The sequence below is a fragment of the Meles meles genome, chromosome 20 (assembly GCF_922984935.1).
Source record: "Meles meles chromosome 20, mMelMel3.1 paternal haplotype, whole genome shotgun sequence".
Lineage (NCBI taxonomy): Eukaryota > Metazoa > Chordata > Mammalia > Carnivora > Mustelidae > Meles > Meles meles.
In genome coordinates, this window is record NC_060085.1 from 18,669,779 (window position 1) to 18,691,611 (window position 21,833).

Sequence of the window (21,833 nt, forward strand, 5' to 3'; positions counted from 1 at the left end):
TGCCTCTCTGCCTACTTGTGATCTCTGTCTGTCAAATAAATAAATGAAATCTTTATATACATATATATGTGTGTGTGTATATATATATATATATATATATATATATATACTGTCACAAAGCTGACCAAAACGAACAAACAGAACAACATAAACCAGTTTCGGACTCCCAAGAACTTGCACTTCTAACAATTCCTATCAAATTCCCAGATGATGCTGATGTTGCTGTTCCTGGGACCTCACTTGGAGACCCCCTGTCTAGAGACACTGGCGAAAGGGGTCTAGAATAAGCTGAGATCATCCTAATTCTTGCCCATTCTGTGCCACCACCTAGCGTTCCTATCTTCAAGAGAACAGACACTCCAGAAAACACCGCAGCGTCTCATACCTCCTGGCACACATCCTGAGGGCCTGGGACTTTTGGAATGAACTAGGGATCCTTTGGGAGTAAATTAAAGCACCTCAGATTCAGAAGCAAATGTGACCTGTCAACATGTCCCATTCTTGCAACTCAGCCTGACATTCTTAACAGACCAGGACACCTGCCCTGGAACACAGCTCACACCCACAGGCTGTTGCTCATACTGTTCCTTTGTCCTAAAAGACCTTTCCCTGACCTCAACTGCTGAAGCTGCACTTATTCTAAGCCCAGCCCAAAATGGTATTTTCCCCACAAAACCATATGGAATACTTCCTTTCCTACATTCCCACTGACATTCATGTTTTGTTTTGTTTTTTTTTTTTTTGAGATTTTATTTATTTGTCAGAGACAGAGAGAGAAATTGGGAAATTGAGAGGACAGGCAGGGGGAGTGGCAAGCTGAGGGAGAAGGAGACTCCCTGCTGAGCAAGAAGCCTGATGCAGGACTCGATCCCAGAACCCTGGGATCATGACCTGAGCCACCCAGATGCCTCATGTGTTCCTTCATTATAGTGCTTATATCTAGTTCCACCTGTGCATCTTAATAAATGTCTGTAGAGAATCAAACCAATTTCTAACTGAAGAAATTATTAACAATAGGTGTACCTAGGAAACAAAGGCATTTAGAGATGCCACTCATAGTTTTTTGTTAGTCCTTTTTCTCTGGGAGTTTCTCTCTCTCCTTCTGTGATAATAAGCCTGAATTAGTCCTTGTAGGCTGGTTGGGCCAACTCCACCCACTGGTCCTAGGGGTGGGCTCAGGACTTAGGTTTGACCAATCTGAGTCTTTTCTCCTCCAAGCCCCAGCTCTGGGTTCGTGATGGAAACATTATGCAACCCAAACCAACAAGGTGTCTTGCCAGCGTTCTTGCCAGAACCACAGGCAGAGAAGTTTACACCTTTAATTACATATAATTAAAGACGTAAGCATAGTAGTAGATAAGGAAAATTATTACACAATACTCACAATGACCCAGGCCACTGTGTGGTGATCCTTACAGCACCCAAAAATAACATGAGAGAAAGGCACAAAGGAAACATTAAAGACAACTTAGATGGGGCGCCTGGGTGGCTCAGTGGGTTAAGCCTCTGCCTTCGGCTCAGGTCATGATCTCGGGGTCCTGGGATCGAGCCCCGCATCGGGCTTTCTGTTCAGCGGGAAGCCTGCTTCCTCCTCTCTCTCTGCCTGCCTCTCTGCCTACTTGTGATCTCTCTCTGTGTTAAATAAGTAAATAAAATCTTAAAAAAAAAAAAAAAGGGGCGCCTGGGTGGCTCAGTGGGTTAAAGCCTCTGCCTTCGGCTCAGGTCATGATCTCAGGGTCCTGGGATCCAGCCCCGCATCGGGCTCTCTGCTCAGCCGGGAGCCTGCTTCTTCCTCTCTCTGCCTGCCTCTGCCTACTTGTGATTTCTCTCTCTCTCTGTCAAATAAATAAAATCTAAAAAAAAAAAAAAAAAAAGACAACTTAGAAATCTGGTCAATCACTAAAGACTGAAGACCCTGGCTTATGCTGGATTAGCTAAGAGGACACCTTTGTTCCAAACATAGAAGGTAAAAGACACAACCTTTAGACCTTCTCCAGGCTTTAGCACCAATGGATAAAGCTTTCTCAAGGGTTAGAAGAGAATGATGTCCAAAAGAACAAATATCAGAAACCAGCAAAAGGGAAATGGAGGCAAGAGATGTTTATGTGTCCACGAGATGAACGTCAATGGGCTTTAGAGGACTCTGTAGGAAGTGTGCCCCAGCAGCTGGCAACATGAGCTCCCACCAAAGTGAGAGGACAAGGGATGTATCTGTCCTTCAGGAGGTGATTCACAGGGAAGGAGCTGCATAGGGACCTACTCACCTGCGTGATTATGCGCTCTCCATCCTTATAGACCTTCTCTCCTATTACATCCACAATCTTCATTCGTTCTGACACCTGAAACAATGGACATACCCATAAACTAAAAGGAAAAGACCTCAACTGAAAATCACAATATCTAAACAACACAGAAATTGGTTAGAATAGTCCAATATGAAAATTTAATAGTTTTGGAGATCTTAAATCTCCATAAACAGATTCTTATTCAAATACACTTTACCTCTAGTGATTTAAGGAGGGGCACAGACTCAATAAATGATTCAAACATTCTTCTCTTTTTTGCATTGTTTTTCACTATGATTCTTCTAAAAGTCACACGATCCTACAAAAAGAACAGGAAAATTCTGGTAAATGCCTCTGTAAGAAAACATCTATGGTTTAATTAACTGGATGACAGCAAAAATTAGAGGACTATGGAATGTACTGGGCCAAATGAGTGTTTAATGACATTTTAATCTGAGTCACCACTGGAAGAGAAAGACTGGTAGCCTGTGTCAGACAGATGTCCACTGTGTAATTGCTCGCTATCTAGTATTCCACGAGTGCCACCTATGGGTCATGAACAGAATACAAAATACAAAATTCCCAAACACTTGCGAGCTCATGGTCACTGTTCAATGTGAAAAGATGCATCTTCGAAAAAAAGAGAGAAAACAATCAAAGGGCTCTTGCCCTCAACAGGGAGACAATAAAAAATATATGGGAATAAAAAATCTGCAGACAGTATATGAAATGTCCTAGGTGAACGATTAAGACAAGAAGAGTAAGCTCCACAAGAATTCTGAGGAGGGAAGGAGAGAGATCACAGTAGGCTGGAGTGATCAAGGATATTTTTGTTGCAAAAATATAAATTTTGGTGGGCCACCTGGGTGGCTCAGTTGATTAAGCATCCAACTCTTGATCTCAGCTCAGGTCTTGATCTCAGGGTCATGAGTTCAAGCCCTAAGCAAACAAACAAATAAATACTATATATATAAATTATATATAAACATATACATTTTTAAAATTTTAAAATAAAATTTTAATATAGTTTTTAAAAATGTAAATTTGCAGGGACCTGAAGGAGGGGGAGAATTTGAATTAATGGAAAGAGAGGGGAAGAAACTCAAGATGGAAGGTGGGAATGTGAAGGGTCCCTTGACCCCAGCAAGCCATGGATTCAGATCAGGAGAGAGCTGACCACAGCTACAGTGAGGCGCCTCTCAAATATGTGTACATGTGTGGAGAGGGACACACAGCTGGGAGGATGTTAATTGCTTAGTTTTAGGTTTCTTGTATCTAAGTTAATTGTACCTTTTGTCCACCTCAGGCTCTCAGGAGTGGGAAGGTGTTTTGTTTTGTTTTGTTTTGTTTTTTCCTTTGAAAGCACATAATGAAATCCTCAAGGCTGGCTGAATGAAACATAGCACAGTAAGAACATGTTTAACCATAAATTTGCTATTTTAGTATTCTCTGTGATGGGGTGGCGGTGGGGTAGAGAAATCACATAGAAGACAACTGAGTTAAGATGTCCAAATGGGTTTCACTGGCTCATATTCCATCACTTCCAGAGTCCCCAGCCCATACCATGTTTCATCTGCCTTACAAGAAAAGTCACGTAACTACATGCTATACTCCTACCATTAGCTACGGCAGACTCCAGCCTCTGTCTAAACTGCTGGACAGATCATCTGCTCTTCAGCACATTTCTTCTCCATCTGTCTGCTTGAGAAGAGCCATTCAATCTCTGCTTGCTCTAACGGGCTGCATGATTTACCACCACTTTTTTTAAGTCCAAGTTTAGGGATGTATCATTTAAAATGTTACTGTTATACTTTGGAATATTATTCCATTATCCTTAGAATTCAATTTCTACATGTTCTCTGGGCCAATCTAGGCATGATTGCTATGGAAAGAGGACAGTCAAAAGTGAGAAAATGGGAATTATAAAGTTCTCTTCCTTCTATTTGAGTAGGCGCTGTCAAAAATATTTTTAAAGTCCCCTTATAGTGTCACAAAGATTGCTACAACTACAACAGCAAACTATTTCCAGCCGACGAGAAAACAACTGGTATCTCTCAAAGTGACTTATTCATACACGTTCCAACCCCTTCTGTGCATACTTCCGCCCTACCCAGAGCTCTCACGCTGTGCACGGCCAGCTCCCGCGGCTGTGGAGGGCATGCAAGAGCTCCAGACACTAACCTGGCTTTCAGGGAGCTTCCAGGGGAGCTGTGAAGAGGAAACTCCCACTGTGAGACAATGGCTCCTTCAGGCAGCACGTGTTCAGAGTCTAGCATGCAGCCCGAAGTTCAAAAGAGAAAAGGGATACTACACTTTCCTGCGATTGCAAGCATTTCCTCAGACAGTTTCTATTGACTTTCACTTTAGCAAGAGAGAACGGGAGCAGAGACTGAGTGTAATGGTCATGGTAGCGTCGGACCCCAGGAAGAGGAGGAATGTAGAATCCAACTGGAGAAACTCAAGTGACAACTCCAAGTCCTCCCTACTTTGGCCTCCGAAGGCATTTCCAAGGCCTTGGAAGGTACAAGAAGTCAGGCTGAGGAGGACCCTCCAGGAGTCACTGTCCTGGACGTGGTACTAAAGCTTCTGAGAGGGTCTGGGCTATAAAGCACATGAACAAAGCAGGAGAAAAGCAGGGGTCAGAAGGGCGTCTTGACAGGATGCTTAAGACAGTAGGGAAAGGAAGAAAAGACTGCAAAGGATAGGGTTAGGAAGCAGAAACACAAAGCAGGGATCTCAGGAGAAGAGCCTTCTGGAAGAGAATGGCAATAAGCAGTCCTGTAACCACAGAGAGCGTGTGTCGTCATTCTGTAAGCCCCTACCCTTCGCCAGACCCCGCGGGAGCTGCCTCTTATGTCTACTGAATTCTCATACCCCAACTATGGGGCAGATGGCTTTACAGTCCAATTTGTTAAAAAAAACAATTCTATTGTGACTTCCTCTTTGACTTAAAGATTTTTTTTTAAACAGGGCGCCTGGGTGGCTCAGTGGGTTAAGCCTCTGCCTTCGGCTCAGGTCGTGATCTCAGGGTCCTGGGATTGAGCCCCACATCGGGGGGGTCTCTGCTCCGCAGGGAGCCTGCTTCCTCCTCTCTCTCTCTGCCTGCCTCTACTTGGCAGAGAGGCAGGCAGAGAGAGAGAGGAGGAAGCAGGCTCCCTGCGGAGCAGAGACCCCGATGTGGGGCTCAATCCCAGGATGCTGGGATCATAACCTGAGCCAAAGACAGCGGCTTTAACCCACTGAGCCACCCAGGCACCCCTGACTTAAAGACTCTTTAGGAATGTGCTACTTAATTTCCAAGTGTTTGGAGATTTTCCTGTTACTTCTCTGTTACTGATTTCTGGATTTATTCCATTGTGGTTAGAGAACACACTGTCTGACTACAATTCTTTTAAATTTGTTAAGCTTTATTTTATATGCCAGGATGGGGTCTATCTTGGTGAATGTTCCATGGGCTTGAAAACAGTGGGTACTCTACTGTGGTATGGAGTGTTCTGCAAATTTCAGTTAGATCTGTTTGGCTGATGGTGTGGTTAAGTTCTTCTTATATCCTTCCTGATTTTCTAATTGTTCCACCAACTCTTGAGAGATGAGTGTTAAAGTCCACAACTGTAACTGTGGATTTGTCTACTTCTTGTTTCAGTTCTAACCGTTTTTCCCATATTCTGAAGCTCTGTTGTTTGCTATATATGTATTGAGGGCTTGCTATATCTTCTTGGTAGATTAACCCTTTCACTATTATGTAATGTTCCTCTTCGTCCCTGGTAACTTTTTTTGCTATGAAGTCTATCTTATCTGATATTAATATAATTAGTCCTGCTTTCTTCTGGTTAATGTTTGCATGGCATATATATAATTCTATCTTTTTCCTTCCAATCTACCTATGTTATTATGTTTGAGTGAGTTTGGTGCAGACAGAATAGAGTTGGATCATCTAAACAAATCCATGTGACTTGTCACTGTCATTTAGTTGGTATAATTAGATCATTATATTTACAGTAATTATTCATATAGGAGGACTTGTCTACCACTTACTATATGTTTTCTGCTGTTCCTCCTGTTTTTTGTTCCTCCATATCATTCTCCTGTATTCTTATGGGAATAAACTTTTTCAAATTTTGATTTATAGAGCTTTTGAATACATCCTTTTGTACAGATCATTTTAGTGGTTGCTCTACGTATTATATTTATATATGTAACTTATCATGATCTACTGATATCAACATTTTAGTAGCTGGAATAAAACGTAGAAGCTTTATTTCCATTTGGGCTCCTCTACCCCCCACTTTAGACTATAACTGTCTTAAATATTTCCTCTATATATATTGAGAACCACATCAGACAATAATTTTGCTTTAAGCATGTAATACAATTTAGAAAACTCAAGACAACAGTCTTTTATATCTTCCCATAGCTTACTTTTTCTGTTGTTCTTTCTCCATTCTTCATGTTCCAAATTTCCTTATTTTATCACTTCCTTTCTGAAGAACTTCCTTTTGCCATTTTTACTGTTGCCAGTAGCCCTTCTGGTAACAAAGTTTTCTTTGATCTGAGAATATCTTCACCCCTGCAGGTTACCTGCAGGATATTCTCACTAGGTATAGAATTCTGAGCTGATAGTTCTTCCCCCCCCCCCCCCCCCGCCCCCAAACACTGAAAAATGCTGTACCACTTCTTTCTGGCCTCCATGGCCAGGAAATCTGGTATCGTTCAAACTGTTGTTCCCTTAAAGGTAACACATTTTTTTCTCTCTAGTGGATTTCAAAGTTTTTCCTGTCTAATTTTCTGAAGTTTGATTATGTGTCTTGGCATAGACTTCTTTGTGTTTATACAATTTGGAGTTCACTCAGCTTTTTTAATCTGTAGGTTTATTATCTTTCACCAAAACTGGGAAGTTTTCAACTAGTATTTCTTTGAAGAATTTTTTAGTTCTATACTCTTTCTCCTCTTCTTCTGGAAGTCTACTGATATGAAATATTATATCTTTTGTTATTATCCCACACACTCTGTTCACTTCACTTCAGTCTGTTTTCTTTCTGTTGTCCAGACTGGGTAATTTCTATTGTTTTACCTTCAAGTTCACAGATTTTTTTTTTTTTTTCCCTCTCTCACAGTCATTCTGCTATTGAGCCCATTCAGTGAGTTTTTATTTTGGTTATTATATTTTCTAGTTCTAAAATTTCCCAATTGGATCTCCTTTATTCTATTTCTTCATTGAGAACTTCTATTCTTTCTTCATTTTTTTTTCAAGTGTGTCCATAATTGCTTGTTGATGGCTTATGTTATTGGGTATATGGTAATTGTTTTAAACCCTTGTCAGTTAATTGTAATATGTGTGTCATCTCGGTATTGGCATCTGTTGATGGTCTTTTCTCACTCAGGTTGAGAATTTCCTTGTTCTCAGTATAACAAGTGATTTTCTTTCTTTCTTTTTTAAAAGATATTATTTACTTGAGAGAGAACAAGCAAGAGAGCATGAAGGAAGGGAGGGCAGGAGAAGGAGAAGGAGAAGTAGGCTCCCACTGAGCAGGAAGCCTGATAAGGGGGGCTCGATCCCAGGGCCCCGGGATGATGACCTAAGCTAAAGGCAGCCCTTAACCGACTGAGCCACCCAGGCGCCCCAACAAGTGGTTTGGGTTATAATGTTGTGAAATTTTGTATCCAATTTAATCTTCTTTTGCAGGCACTCTCTTAGGTATAGTGTGCATGAACATGTGGTAGTGAATGTTCACCTCCCCTCTGGACCCCACCAACACAACCCTGGCAGGGAAAGTGGAGTGCCAACTAGTGACACTACATAGCATCTCATTTTGTCTCTTTGCTGCGGGGTGAGGCCGTAAATTCAGCTTGCTGCTAGCCCCAGTGACACTGTGGGGAGGAAGAAGCAGTTTTTCTTTTGGTATTTGGCTGGAATAGGGTGATATAATCTGTTTTCCTAGGCTTCCCTTTTCCTGGTCCTTTAGCTAAAGGGGTCAGGGTTTTCTTGGATTTGTTTTTGTTTGTAATTGCTTGGTGGATCTAGGTTGCAGGCTTTTCCAGAACACCATCTGGGTCTCACTCCCTTTAAGTCACCAAGATCCCTAGCCACTCCACCTTTTCCTGTCCATCTTCCAGGCTCTTCCTAAGTTTGTTTGTTGTATGATACCTGGAGTTTTTTAGTTTTTTTTTTTTAATATTTTATTTATTTGACAGAGAGAAATCACAACTAGGCAGAGAGGCAGGCAGAGAGAGAGGAGGAAGCAGGCTCCCCGCGGAGCAGAGAGCCCGACGTGGGGCTCGATCCCAGGACCCCGAGATCATGACCTGAGCCGAAGGCAGTGGCCCAATCCACTGAGCCACCCAGGAGCCCCGAGTTTTTTAGTTTTAAAAGAGAAAACTAGGGGCTCCTGGGTGGCTCAGTGGATTAAAGCAACTACATCTTGACCTGGACCAGGAGTTGTCATCAACACATTTTTTTTTTAGTTGGCTCCATGCCCAAGGTGGAGCTCAAACTTAAAACCTTGAGATCAAGAGTCACATGCTCTACTGACTGAGCCAGTCAGGTGCCCTGCCATCAATACATTTTAAAACCGGGTTTATTTCCCCCCATTACTTATTGATCTATGATCTATCCTTGAGTTTTTTTTTTTTTTTCTTTTTTTGAGAGACTGAGAGAGAGATGGAAAGCGAGTGAACATGCAAGTGGAGGGCTGGGAGGGCAGAGGAAAGGGAAAGAGAGAATCTTAAGCAAGATGTGGAGCCTGACCTCACAGCTCTGAGATCGTGACCTGAGCCAAAATCAAGAGCTGGATGCTCAACCAACTGAGCCACCCAGGTGCTCCATCATTCAGTTTTTCAATCACTAGCCTAAGTGCGTGATCTATTCTAAAGCTATTCTATCACTCATTTCGCAAGACATTCTTAGTTCTACATCAATATACCACAAGAAAGTCCTCTATTATATTTTTAAAGTATGATTTCATTTGAGGAACTATACTGATAATGCTATGGTATACATTTAATTCTGCTTGTGAAGTAAATGGAAACAAATTATCACAGATGTTAGTATCTTAAAAGTGAAATTTGGAATTTGTACAAGAGGATAATTATTTTCTTTTAGAAGGGAGACAGTTATAGATTCTGTATATGTGCTTCCGAAGCGAGCACAACAGTTATAGATTCTGAAAGCTTGATGCAAAATGAAGCAAGGTGGACCACAGGTAACAGAGGAAAGAGATCACAGCAGTGCTGTGCCATAGGCACTCTAGGAAAGTTCTCTTTCCCGGAATATGGCCATCAGCCTTTCTAGTCATCTAAACCTATTGGATATTGGCATGGACCAATGCACAAGTGTATGGCTGGCCAAAGAGTAAAGTTAGTCCTGGGACAGCTAGAGATGGCAAACACTGTTTGCATAGCTTTCCATGATGATTATTTTTCTAGGCCGCCTCTTGTATAGAGAATTATCCCCTTTGTCTCTACCTGTCTGATACAAACATAAACAGAAAGCATAATAAGAACCAACATGACTACAAGGTCATAAGGCCCAGTCTTTTCCCTGTAATTTGGAGTAAACAGTTTGTTGACACATCATTTTAGAGAAATGGAAAAACACACTGGTACAGGATGTTTCATAATGTCCTTCAGAGAACTGGCTATATAAAGGGAACCAACAACCCAAGGACAGAAAACCCCGAAGTAAGGGGAATTAATACCATGCCACACAAAGGGAATCTTTTCTCAAACTCACCAGTCCCCACAGGGAGCCTTCCGAAGTGGCGACAATAGTAGCAGCTCTCGGGGTGTTGTACATCAGAGCAAGTTCTCCAAAACTGCCACGGTTGTCATACTGACCGACAGAGCGAGTTTGATTATCTTTTGTTACTAAAATATCATAGGTTCCCCTGGAAGTGTAACAAGAAATAACTTCATTTATTATTTCCAATAACAAATTTTAGACCTGGCAGGTGGTTCAGAAATAGAAGGTACATATGATATAAAACAGGCAACCTCCAAAAGATTTTTGCTGGTATAGAGAAATATAAGAGATTTTGCATTTTGACTTTGCATTCTGTGACCTTGCTAAACTCACGTATCAGTTCTAACAGCTTTTTTGTAGCTTGGGATTTTCTAGGGAGGATTATGCCATCAGCAAACAAAGATAATCTCAGTTTTTCTTTTGCAATCTATATGCCCTCCCTCTTCCTGCCTCCTTTTTCTTCTCCTTTTTTCACTGCATTATTGCACTGGCCAGGACCTACAGTACAATACTGAATAGAAGTAATGAGAACAGATATCCCTGTCTTGTTCTTGATTTGAAGGGGAAAACGGTCGCTCTTTCACCATTAACTATGATGTTAGTCATAGGTTTTTTAAAAAAAACTCCTTTAATCTGATTGGTGAAAACCCACATCTACTCCTAGTTTGAGAGTTTTTACATTGAAAAAGTGTTTAGTTTTGTCAAATGTTTTTCCTGAAGGGATTCAAATGACTGTATGGGTCTTCTTTTGTAGTTTGTTGAAAACTAGGATAGAGAACAGATAAAATAAAGAAACCAAAAGGTACAATATTCTACCTATTGACTGGTAATGACTGCTAAAGAACAATATTCAGAACTGAAAAACATTTAGAGAAACAAGCACTCTCAATAACCACTGAGGCAAACTTAAATACATCAATGTTTCTGCAAGATAATTAACAATATATAACAAATTCCTCGGGGTGCCTGGGTGGCTTAGTGGGTTAAAGCTTCTGCCTTTCGGCTCAGGTCATAATCCCAGGATCCTGGGATGGAGCCCTGCATCTGGGCTCTCTGCTCAGCAGGGAGCCTGCTTCCCTCCCCCGCCCCGCCTACTTGTGATCTGTCTGTCAAATAAATAAATAAAATCTTAAAAAAAAAATTCCTCAAAGAGACCCTTTACCAGTGATGCCATTTCTAGGCATTCTATAGGAGGTAATCTGGTGAGGGTGGTTCCTTTCAGGTCTGAGAGGAGGTCAGAAGGAGCCCCCAAGACAACAGTAACAACTCAAGAACTTACGATACACTAAGGCCAGCAGGTCAAACCCACATATTTCATGTCTCCCAACATGGCTTATACCTGGAACAGAGCTAAGGCAGTGTATTCATGTGTAAAATTAGGCTGGGACTTGAAAGATCCAAATGACAATATAGCAAAATGGCTTCCTGAACACTGGCAAATAATTATGAAGCACATCTTGCCTAATTGTAAAGGAGACTCTTCTTCTTCTTCTTTTTTTTTTAAGATTTTATTTATTTATTTGAGAGAGAGAGAGTGAGAGAGAGCATGAGAGAGGAGAGGGTCCGAGGAGAAGCAGACTCCCCGTGGAGCTGGGAGCCCCATGCGGGACTTGATCCCAGGACTCTGGAATCATGACCTGAGCCGAAGGCAGCTGCTTAACCAACTGAGCCACCCAGGCACCCCAAGGAGACTCTTTAATATTGATAATGGCAACCCAGATATGGGTTGTACTGAGGTCTCAGGACGGCACTAGATGGAGGGGCAGGCTGTGGACAGAGAGGGACAAGCGCTTTTTTCCCCCCCCTTCTTGAAATCTTTTTGTTAAGAGAAGTTCTTGGGGAGCCTGGGTGGCTCAGTTAAGCACCCAACTCCTTTTCCCCCTTTTTAAAACTTACTTTTATTTAAATTCAATTAATTAACATATAATGTATTATGGTTTCAGAGATAGAGGTCAGTGATTCATCAGTTTTATATAATACCCAATGCTCATTATATCACATGCCCTCCCTTAATGTACATCACCCAGTTACCCCACACCCCCAGCCCCCTTTCCTTCCAGCAACCTTCAGTTCGATTCCTGTGATTAAGAGTCTCTAATGTTTTATCTCCCTCTCTGATTTTGTCTTATTTTTTCCTTTCTTCCCCTATGATCCTCTGTTTATTAAATTTCACATATGAGTGAGGAGAGGGACAAGCTTTAAGAAGCTTACACACCTGGTCCTAAGCCCTCTCCGGGCTGAACAAAGCACAGGGTGAGGTACATGCCCTGCATTATGAATCTCATTAAGGGCAGCCACACATCTGCAAAGCTCCATCTCCTACCGTTCTATGACATAGAAGTTATCTCCATCATCTCCTTGGTCGATGACATGCTCATCAGCTTTGACTGTCCTTTCAAACATGGCATCAAGGACTTGAGACAGTTGTTCCTGTAGGTATACACACGAAGAGAGAAGATGGTTTTGACATTTGCTGGGGCAAAAATGACTATGCTTATCTCTGTCTGCGACTACATAGTGGAAGTACATATATCAGACTGTTCTCCATATTCAAGCAAAATCCCTAAAGCTGCTGGAAACAAACGTTTTCCTCCGGCCATTCAGCTTTGTACCCCCATGAACACAGCATAGTTGCTGAGTTTTTTTTGAGGCAGTAGTGCTTTAAACAACATTCCATAATCTATGCAAAAATAGGCATCTAAGTCATGATGTGCCTCCTCCCAGTCGCACCCACACGACTGTCAGGTGCCTTGATGGCTCCACTGTGTCATCTGTAAAGCCATGTGATGTCACCTTCCTACAGGTGTTGATCTTAACAGGATCATCAAATCTAAAGGGCAGGGACGGACTTAGAAGTTAGCTCACAGAGAGGCACAACTGCTCTGACTAGCCATGCCCATCACTGAACCTCTCTGAGCCTCCATTAATTCATACTATAAAAAGCGTTTAATAGTTTCTAGCTCATTAATTTTTATGACTAAAAAAGAAAAATCTAAGGAAGTATCACACAAGGGGACTCAAAAACTGACATCAATGGACAGCTACTACTGCTTCAAACATGTATATACAACACATACAATTACTTACTTATCATTACCTGCTCTAACAGGAAGGTAACTAACTGTACTGGTAAGTACAGTGAAAACAAAACAATGCTATTAAATTTTAACAAAACAGTGGTCTCAGTCTAGGGCCAGCATCCTGTCGGGGAGGGAGAGCAGTGACTGTCAGGGGGTACTAATGAATACCAGCTTCAGCTCAAAGAACGACTTTCTGCCTGGAAGAATGTGGACTGCAGATGTGGCAAGAAAAAACTTTACTGCTGCATAATTCCATGTGATTTAGTGTCTGTCAGTGTGACGGTGCTACCTAAAATAACTGAGTGTCACTAAAGGTATCTCGAGTTCCATAGTTCCATGTGTGTTGAATGCTGTCCAAGATGAGAAATACTAAGAAGGAAGTGACAGTCACGTGCATTCCAAACTCACATGGAATGTGAGCCCAGTGTTGCCAGAAATCTCATGTTCAAATACAGGTAACAATTCAAATTTTCATGTACAATACAGACCAAACACACGCTAGCTGTAACTGGCCTGTGGGCTGTTCACTGGCAGCCTCTCGTTCTGAGGAACTCTTCTTTTGGTCTGGACTCTTCAAAAACATCAGTGTCGCAAGATATAGAGTGAGGTGTAAGGGGAGGATTCTAGGCTGGAGATGACTAAAATGACACCATGACAACCAAAGGCAACATGTGATTCGGGACTGAAAAACAAAACAAAAAAGCTGTAGAGAACTGGGAAAATCTGAATATGGAATGGGTGTTAGATAACACTACTGCATCACTGTTACTAATGGTCTTGTGCTAATGTAGGAGAATCACCTCGTTCTTAGAAAATACATCATAAGGTGTTTAGTGGCTAAGAGTCAAGAAGTCTTAAACATATTCATAAATGGCTCAGAACAAAAGAAAAAAAGCAGTTCATATGTACTTACATGTGTGGACATACACACACGAGAGAAAATAAATGTGACAAAATGTTAACAACTGGTCAGTTGTTAGGTAAGGGTACACGAGTGTTCATGGTATTATTCTTTTGACTTTTGTGTAAATTTAAAAATTTAAAACCAGAAATTTGGGCAATAAATTTTTATTTTATTTATATATTTTTATTTCTGTTTTTTTTAAGTAAGCTTTACACCCAATGTAGATGTAAATAAATTTAAAACAAAACAAAACAAAACAAATACACTCACCAGAATGGTTAAAATTTGAAAAGACAGACACTATCAAATGATGGAGCAACTGGGAATCATATATTGTTGAAGGAATGCAAAATGGCACAAACGCTTTGAAAAAGATCTGGCAGATTTTTATAAACTCAAACATATACCTACGCTATGACTCAGCAATTTTGCCCTCGGCTATTTTACTGAAGAGCAATGGGGAAAAAAAGTTCACAAAAAGACTTGTACAAAATGTCCACAGCATTATTCCTAAGAGCTAAAAACAAGAAATAGGTCGGCCTGGTATCCATCAACAGGAAAAAAAAAAAAATGGATAAGCAAACTAGTATTTTCATATAATGGCACAATACTCAGCAACAAAAATGAATGAAGTAACATCACCAGCAATAAGGCCTACTGACATCACGGGCCCCTTGATATGATGCCCTCAGAAAGAGACAATGTAATTTCTGTAGCAAGTCAAGCCAAGAATGTATGTCCATAGTCCAGTCCATCAGACAAATCCAAATTGAGGTACTTTTTATAAAATAATGAAGCAGTACTCTTCAAAGTGTCAAGATTACAAAAGACCAGAAAGGACTGAAAACCATGACAAAATGAAGAGAAATAAGAACTAAATGCAATGTGGAGTTCTGGATTGGATCCTTAAATCAGAAAAAAAGGAAACCGTAAGTGAGAAAACTGGTGAAATCTCAGTAAGGTTTGCAGTTTAACTAATAGTATTCTAACAGTGTTAATTTCCTGGTTTTGCTCATTGTTCTATGGTTATGTTAACATGTTAATACCAGGGGAAGCTGGATGAAGGGTATATGGGAAATCTGTACTATTTCTGCAGCTTTCTTGTCAGTCTAAAACAAATTCAAAATGAAACGGAAAATAAAATAAAAAGGAAACGGAATGAACTACTGATACATGCAACAGGGATGAACCTCAAAAACTATGCTGAGTGAAAGAAGTCTCACACAAAAGAGTGCCTATTGTATAATTCCATTTATGAAATCCTAGGAGAGCCAAAATTAATTTATTATAGAATAAATCAAAATAGTAGTTGCCTCTGAGAGGAGGGGGGCCAGAACTGTTCACAAGGGGGCATGAAGGAATTTTTGGGGGTGGTGGCAATGTTCCATAACCTGTTGGGGAGTTCAGATTACCGAAGTGCCTACCTTTCTCAAACCTCAGTGGACGCACTTAAAACTCAGGCATTTCCCTGTATACAAACTTTGTATCAAAAGACTGTAAACAAATACTGAACTCTAGTTCCATGATATGCATGCCAAAGTTCTTAAAGGAAGGTATAATGATATCTGCAACTTACTCTGAAATGAAACCAAAAAAGTAAGATGGGTTAAGGCAGAGGCCAGCAAACAGCTGCCTTTTGTTGTAAATAATGTTTTATCAGCCACACCCTTTCATTTACGTACTGTCTGTGGCTGCCTTCCTGCTGCAATAACAGACTTGAGTAGTTGTGACAGACATTCTTTGTTCTTTAAGAAAAAGTTTACTGACCTCTTTGCTGAAAGATGGGTAGATGGTATATAATATAATAAGCGCAGTAAAATGTTAATTGTAGAACCAAGGCAGTGCAGAAATGTGTGTTCTGCAGAAGTCTTCCAACTTTATTGTATTTGAGTATTTTCATGACAAAAATGTTAGAAAAAAATCATTACATCTGACATTTTAGTTACGAATAAAATGGTAAAATGGTTTTCTTCAACACTAAGAAAACTGTATATTAGATTGACACGGCAACTTCCCTTAGAACATCTGATGATATAAAATTTACAAGGGGTTTTTGTTCAGTAGGTAAAAGCAAATTTTCTTTACACTGATACAGACGGATCTTCTAGGGAAAACAGGAGACACAGACCAGTATTTCTCAAAACCAGCCTTTCCTTGAGGTCATGGTCCTTTATTTATTCACCTGAGACTAACAAAACTGACTAAAGTTCTGGCTATTCTTATAACCACACAGCTACCAAACAGACTGATTTACAGATATCAGGGATGGTTGTGAGGATGTCATTAAAAGACTTCTTTGCAGGAGTTGGGTAGGAGAAGAATGTTAACCCCATCCTTCTTGTCTCTACACATTCTAGAATTCTCCAGGAGGCCCCCGTACCTCATCCACTCATCCAGCTTCAGCGTGTGCTCTCAAAGTAGAGAAGTAATGAAATCTGAAGATTCTCTGTGCTTGTGAGGTAACCCCTGCTCTCTATCTCCACCCAAAGGAGGGTGAACAGGCCCAAGCACAGATCCTATACCAGAGCCCTGCAGCCACACACCACTCCCCATGTCTGAGGTCTTTGTTGAGAAGTAATCACAAGACATGTCCCGCATCTAAGGCCTGAGAAGTCACACACCGCCAGTGGGTTAACTGTGACCAGAGAAGAGAACTCCATAACCAGCACCTTTGGAGAAATTACTCTGCAGCATAAATTCAGACCCTCCAAGCTAAGCCAGGGTCATGCGAATGTGAACATTTCCTTTTAACATGACCAAACTGCATGGTCCTCAAGTGGTATATTCTCGGAGGAAGTACCAAAGCAGTTCAGAGAAATACTACAAGTCATCTGAAAAGCTCATTATGAGTTATGACTGTCAACACAATGCAAATATCTGTAAGTAGGATGATTCTAAAGTTTTATGCCTCATACGGTTGAGGCTAAGATGAAAAAAACTGTTTGAATGACAAATAGGAGAAAAGCTGAAAGACAAAAATATTCTTAAAAACCAATGTTACTGGGGCGCCTGGGTGGCTCAGTTGGTTAAGCGACTGCCTTCGGCTCGGGTCGTGATCCCAGGGTCCTGGGATCGAGGCCCGCATCCGGCTCCCTGCTCCTTGGAGAGTCTGCTTCTCCCTCTGACTTTCTCCCCTCTCATGCTCTCTCTCACTGTCTCTCTCTCAAATAAATAAAATCTTTAAAAAATTTATTAAAAAAACAAACCAATGTTACCTGATCAAGATTTTTGAAAAGGAGAATATCTTTGCAAGCCTCCTGAAGTCTGCATCTCTGTTGATCAGTTTTAGGATGAATCACCTGTCAAGCCAAATGAAACCAGGGAAGTATTTTTATTCCATTTTAAAATTCGACTTTACTTACAGATCAGTACATTTCTTTCTCCTAAAAAGTGTGGAAAATTAAGAGCATGTTTGCTATAACTTTAATTCTATACAACACCAAGCAGGGCCCTGACCATGGTGGGGCACTGGGGTGGGGGCAGAGCTCTCACCCTGGGGCCACTCACTGACCGTGTGACTGGCAGCAAGTAAGCTACCCCCCGGGAGCCTCAGCATCCTCATCTGTGAAGCAGAGGGCTATTGATCAGTTCACTCAACAGATACTAAGCATCTACTAGGTGCCAGGCACTGTTTCACGTCTGGGGACATGGGGAACACACAGATAAAAACACCTGCTCTCATCCAATAAATCTGTAAAATACATTAGAGAGTGACAAGGCCAAGGAGAAAAATAAGGCAGGGAAGGGTGATTAAAAAAAAAGTGGGGGCACCTGGGGGGCTCAGTGGGTTAAAGCCTCTGCCTTTGGCTCAGGTCATGATCCTAGGGTCCTGGGATCGAGCCCCACATCGGGCTCTCTGCTCGGCAGAGAGCCTGCTTCCCTTCCTCTCTCTCTGCCTGTCTCTCTGCCTACTTGTGATCTCTGTCTGTCAAATAAATAAAAAATCTTAAAAAAAAAAAGTGTGTGTGTGTGTGTGGAGTGGGCAGATGAGGCCTCACTGAGAAGGTGACATCTGTGTAAAGCTCTAAAGGAAATGAGGATGACCTGAGGGAGTGGGTCACGTGGACATCTCCATGGGAAGAGCACCTCGAGGAGAGGGAAGAGTAAGTGAAAACAAGGCCCTGTGGCAGGTGAAGAGCATGCCTGAGAAAGAACCAGGAGATGGGTGTGACTCAGGCAGAGCATGGGGTGAAGGGTCAGGAAGAGACCACATCGGGTTAGGTGAGGGTGATGCAGAGGGCTTGTACGTCACAGAACTACACGTTTTCCCTAGTCACATGGGGGCAATCTGAAAGCTCTGACTGAGGAATAAGAAAAATGTGGCCAATGTCTTTAAAGGCTCATATACTGGCTACTAAGTGAAGAACAGCCTTGAGGGAAGCAAGAGTGGAAGCCGGGAAACTACCGTGATTATTCCAGTGCCAGGTGGTGGTGGGGAGGACTAGCAGGGGAGGTAGCCATGGAGGTGCTGAGACAGTAGAATGCTGGATATGTTTTGAAGACCGAGCCCATCGGATTTGCTGGAAAACTGAACATAGGTAGGAAAAAAATAAGAGATGCTGAGGGTGACCCTCGAGTTTTGAACCTGAGCCCTTGGAAGGATGGAACTGCCATGAATTAAGCTGGGGAAGACTGTGGGTGGAGAAGAATGGAAAGGGAAATCATCAGGAGCTCCCGTTCAGCGTGAGTTGCCTGCTGAAATCTAAGTGGAGATGGCAAGTAAACAACGGCTGTGCGTGCCGGACTTCAAACATCCACAGTTTAGTAGAAGTGGTGCCGTCTGCTAACTGAGTTGTCAGAAGGATTACGTAAGTTATACATGCAGTATGTAAAACAGTACCCGGTATTTAGCGGGCGCTCAAAACCTGTCATTATTTGTACTGGTTCTGAATAGTTCACTGAACTAAAAAAAATAATTAGTGCTTAGTATTGCTATTATAATTCGGAGATTACCTGAAAAGATATACCTGAAAAGATATACCTTAAAAGAAGTATTTTTCTTAATCTGATGAGAAATAACAAATGTCAAAGGATTAAGTGTTTTAAATTTGTAATATTAAAAAGTTAGGAAAAAAACTGCTTTCATTTTTTTGGTTGGGGGAGGGTAGAGGGGGAAGGAGAGAGGGAATCCCAAGCAGACCCTGCACTGGGCACAGAGCCCAATGCAGGGCTCCATCTCATGACTCTGAGATCATGGCCCGAGCTGAAATCAAGAGTTAAGTTAACTTCCTGAGCCACCCAGCTGCCCCTCCCAAAAAACTGCTTAACTGCTTTAACTTTTAAAAGTCATCAAGAATTTTATAATATCCAGAATAAATTTTTTAAATTTACATATCTATTATATTCACACAATGGTAGCATTTTATTATTAGAATGCTTCAGAAGTCTTTCATGGGCTGCTCATTTTAAGGCATACTTGAAAGGTCATTAAAGCTTCTTTTATAATATCAATCTTTTAAAAATGGTGGTTCAGATACACTTTTATAAAAATAATTTGGTAATTGTACAAAAGTTTAAAAAAATCTGAGTTTTTAAGAGGAGATCAAAAGTGAACCGTAGTTCTGCCACAACCACTATTAACATATGGGATATAATCCTTCCAGAAACAGTCCTTTGTACTAATAACTACTAGACAGATGGATAAATATATGTATATATGTATATATATATATCTATTTTTTTAAAGTTTACTTTTTAAAGTAATCTCTATATTCAACATGGGGCTCAAACTCACGACTCTGAGGTTAAGTATTACTTGCTCTTCCAAATGAGTCAGCCAGACACCCCAGATAAATTTTTTAAATTATTTTTTATTTTAGAAAATGGCTGCAAATTCTCTTGATTTGAGTGTACCATAATTTAGCCCCTGGCAATCCCCTATTTGGGGGCATCGTTCCCATTTTTACTATGACGACACTGCGATGATCTCTGTTTATACATCCTCAGGAAGGCTCCAGCTGCGTGTTAGGGATGACTTCTCCTTCAGGTAACAGCTGAGTCAGTTGGCTTGACTGTGTTTAAGGCTTTGAGAGCTAGAGCTAGGTAACCCATCTTACCATAACCTCAACCAGTGCTGTTTTCATTCTTCTTAATAGCTGTCAATCTGGTAGATTAAAAAAATAGCATCTTGTTGAGATTTTAATTTGTATTTAATTGTCAGCATGATGGAGAGGAGGAGGGGAGTGAGTGGGGAATAAAACAATTCTACCTAAGGCCTTCACATCAGTTCTTACCCTTGGATCAGTATCTTCCTCTTCCTCATCAGGGTTATAGGTCTCAGCACAGACTAAATTTGGAGAGAAAAACACAAAGAGAAAAGTGAATAAAACAGATGTGTATTTTTACTGTAAAAATAGGAAATGAACACAGTTTCCTGTTATTCACTGTTTTCTAAAACTATAATGATTTTTAAAGCCCTCTCATCAATTAATAAATATATTAAGTACCTACTCATGCCAGGAATTCTATTAAATGCTAAAATGCCAGCTTTCTAGGGATTGGTAGTCCCAAATAGGAGAGAGCTGGTAAAATATATCATAGAGTAAACCCCACAGCAGTGGCAAGGACAAGCAAGGAGGTGTTGTCTCTGTTGAATTTTTACTCAGGGGTGCAAAACCAGAAAGTGTAATGTATGCAATATAAATACATGGATATGGATATGAAATAGTTATGAAAAAATTATGAAATAACTGTGAAATAATTATTACTTCCAAATACACGGATATGAAATAATTATGAAAAGAATTATGAAATTATTAAAAGAAAAATTGCTGGACATCATTTTGTACATGAAAGACTTAAAAATAAGAATGAATTTTAAACAAAATGAATACTATGTGTCAGTCTTTGTTCTGGGTACAATATGATGTAAATCTAAAATCAACTTGATTTTCTTTGTAGGTAGCCTGTGTTTTTTGTGCTTGGCTGCTTGCAGTGCAGGACTTGTCTCTGTTGCAATCCAAAGGTTCAGAAAATATTCACTGAACATTTGTTTATAACAGCAAAATATCAGAAATGACCGAACTACCCAAAAATATGATATAAGTAACTATTTGAATAATACGCTATAAGAAAGAATGAGGAAGATCTCCATGGGCTGATAGTTGAGTTCTAGGGAAAAATAGTAAGGTGGAGCATATATGTAATATGCCATCACTTCCATAAGAAAGGACTTCTATGAGAAAGAAGGAGAGCTAAGAAGAAGGGAAAATAAATATATAAATATGAATATATATATAAAAGTTGGGTTTGGGTTTTTTTTTACCTATCTAGATTTCCAAAGGGAATCAAGACAAGGATAAACCAGGAAGTTAGCAGGCAAGGAATGCAAATGGTTCTCAACCCTACACTCAATGCATTCATGTGACAGCTAACAACTAGGCGACAAACTGATACCTACTGCTCTCAATTTAACTCCTCGATTCTTAGACACATTTACTCAATGCAGCTTTGGTCTAGCTGCATCCCAGCTTCCCTTTCCTATTGATTCTCTGAACTCGTGGAGTATCTGAGATATTGTATGTCATATAGACAGGAGTCCCTTCCCTGCCTAGCCTACAGTACTCTAGTGGGAGCCATACCTCCCGTAGTGTAATGCCATCAATACTCTGCCCATACAACAGGGATCCAGCATCCTTACACAGAGAAAAATTTGGGTGGTGGTGCCTGGGTGGCTCAGTTGGCTAAGCAACTGCCTTTGGCTCAGGTCATGATCTCAGGGTCCTGGGATGGAGCCCCGAATCAGGCTCCTTACTCAGCGGGGAATCTGCTTCTCCCTCTCCCTCTGCCTGCCACTCCACCTGCTAGTGCTCTCTCTCTCTCTAATA

The 21,833-nt window shown here is 40.9% G+C and overlaps 1 protein-coding gene across 1 annotated transcript in view; it reads right to left on the reverse strand.

Annotated features, from left to right (window-relative positions):
• PRKAR2A (protein kinase cAMP-dependent type II regulatory subunit alpha) overlaps positions 1-21,833 on the reverse strand; it is a 108,980-nt gene that overhangs the window by 19,850 nt on the left and 67,297 nt on the right. Inside the window, exons 3-8 of the mRNA XM_045991170.1 lie at positions 20,241-20,293; positions 17,223-17,306; positions 12,347-12,453; positions 10,015-10,168; positions 2,503-2,604; positions 2,265-2,339 (exon numbers count right to left, since the gene is read on the reverse strand). Of these exons, the coding sequence (XP_045847126.1) occupies positions 2,265-2,339; positions 2,503-2,604; positions 10,015-10,168; positions 12,347-12,453; positions 17,223-17,306; positions 20,241-20,293 (575 nt within the window). The remainder of the gene's footprint in view (positions 1-2,264; positions 2,340-2,502; positions 2,605-10,014; positions 10,169-12,346; positions 12,454-17,222; positions 17,307-20,240; positions 20,294-21,833) is intronic.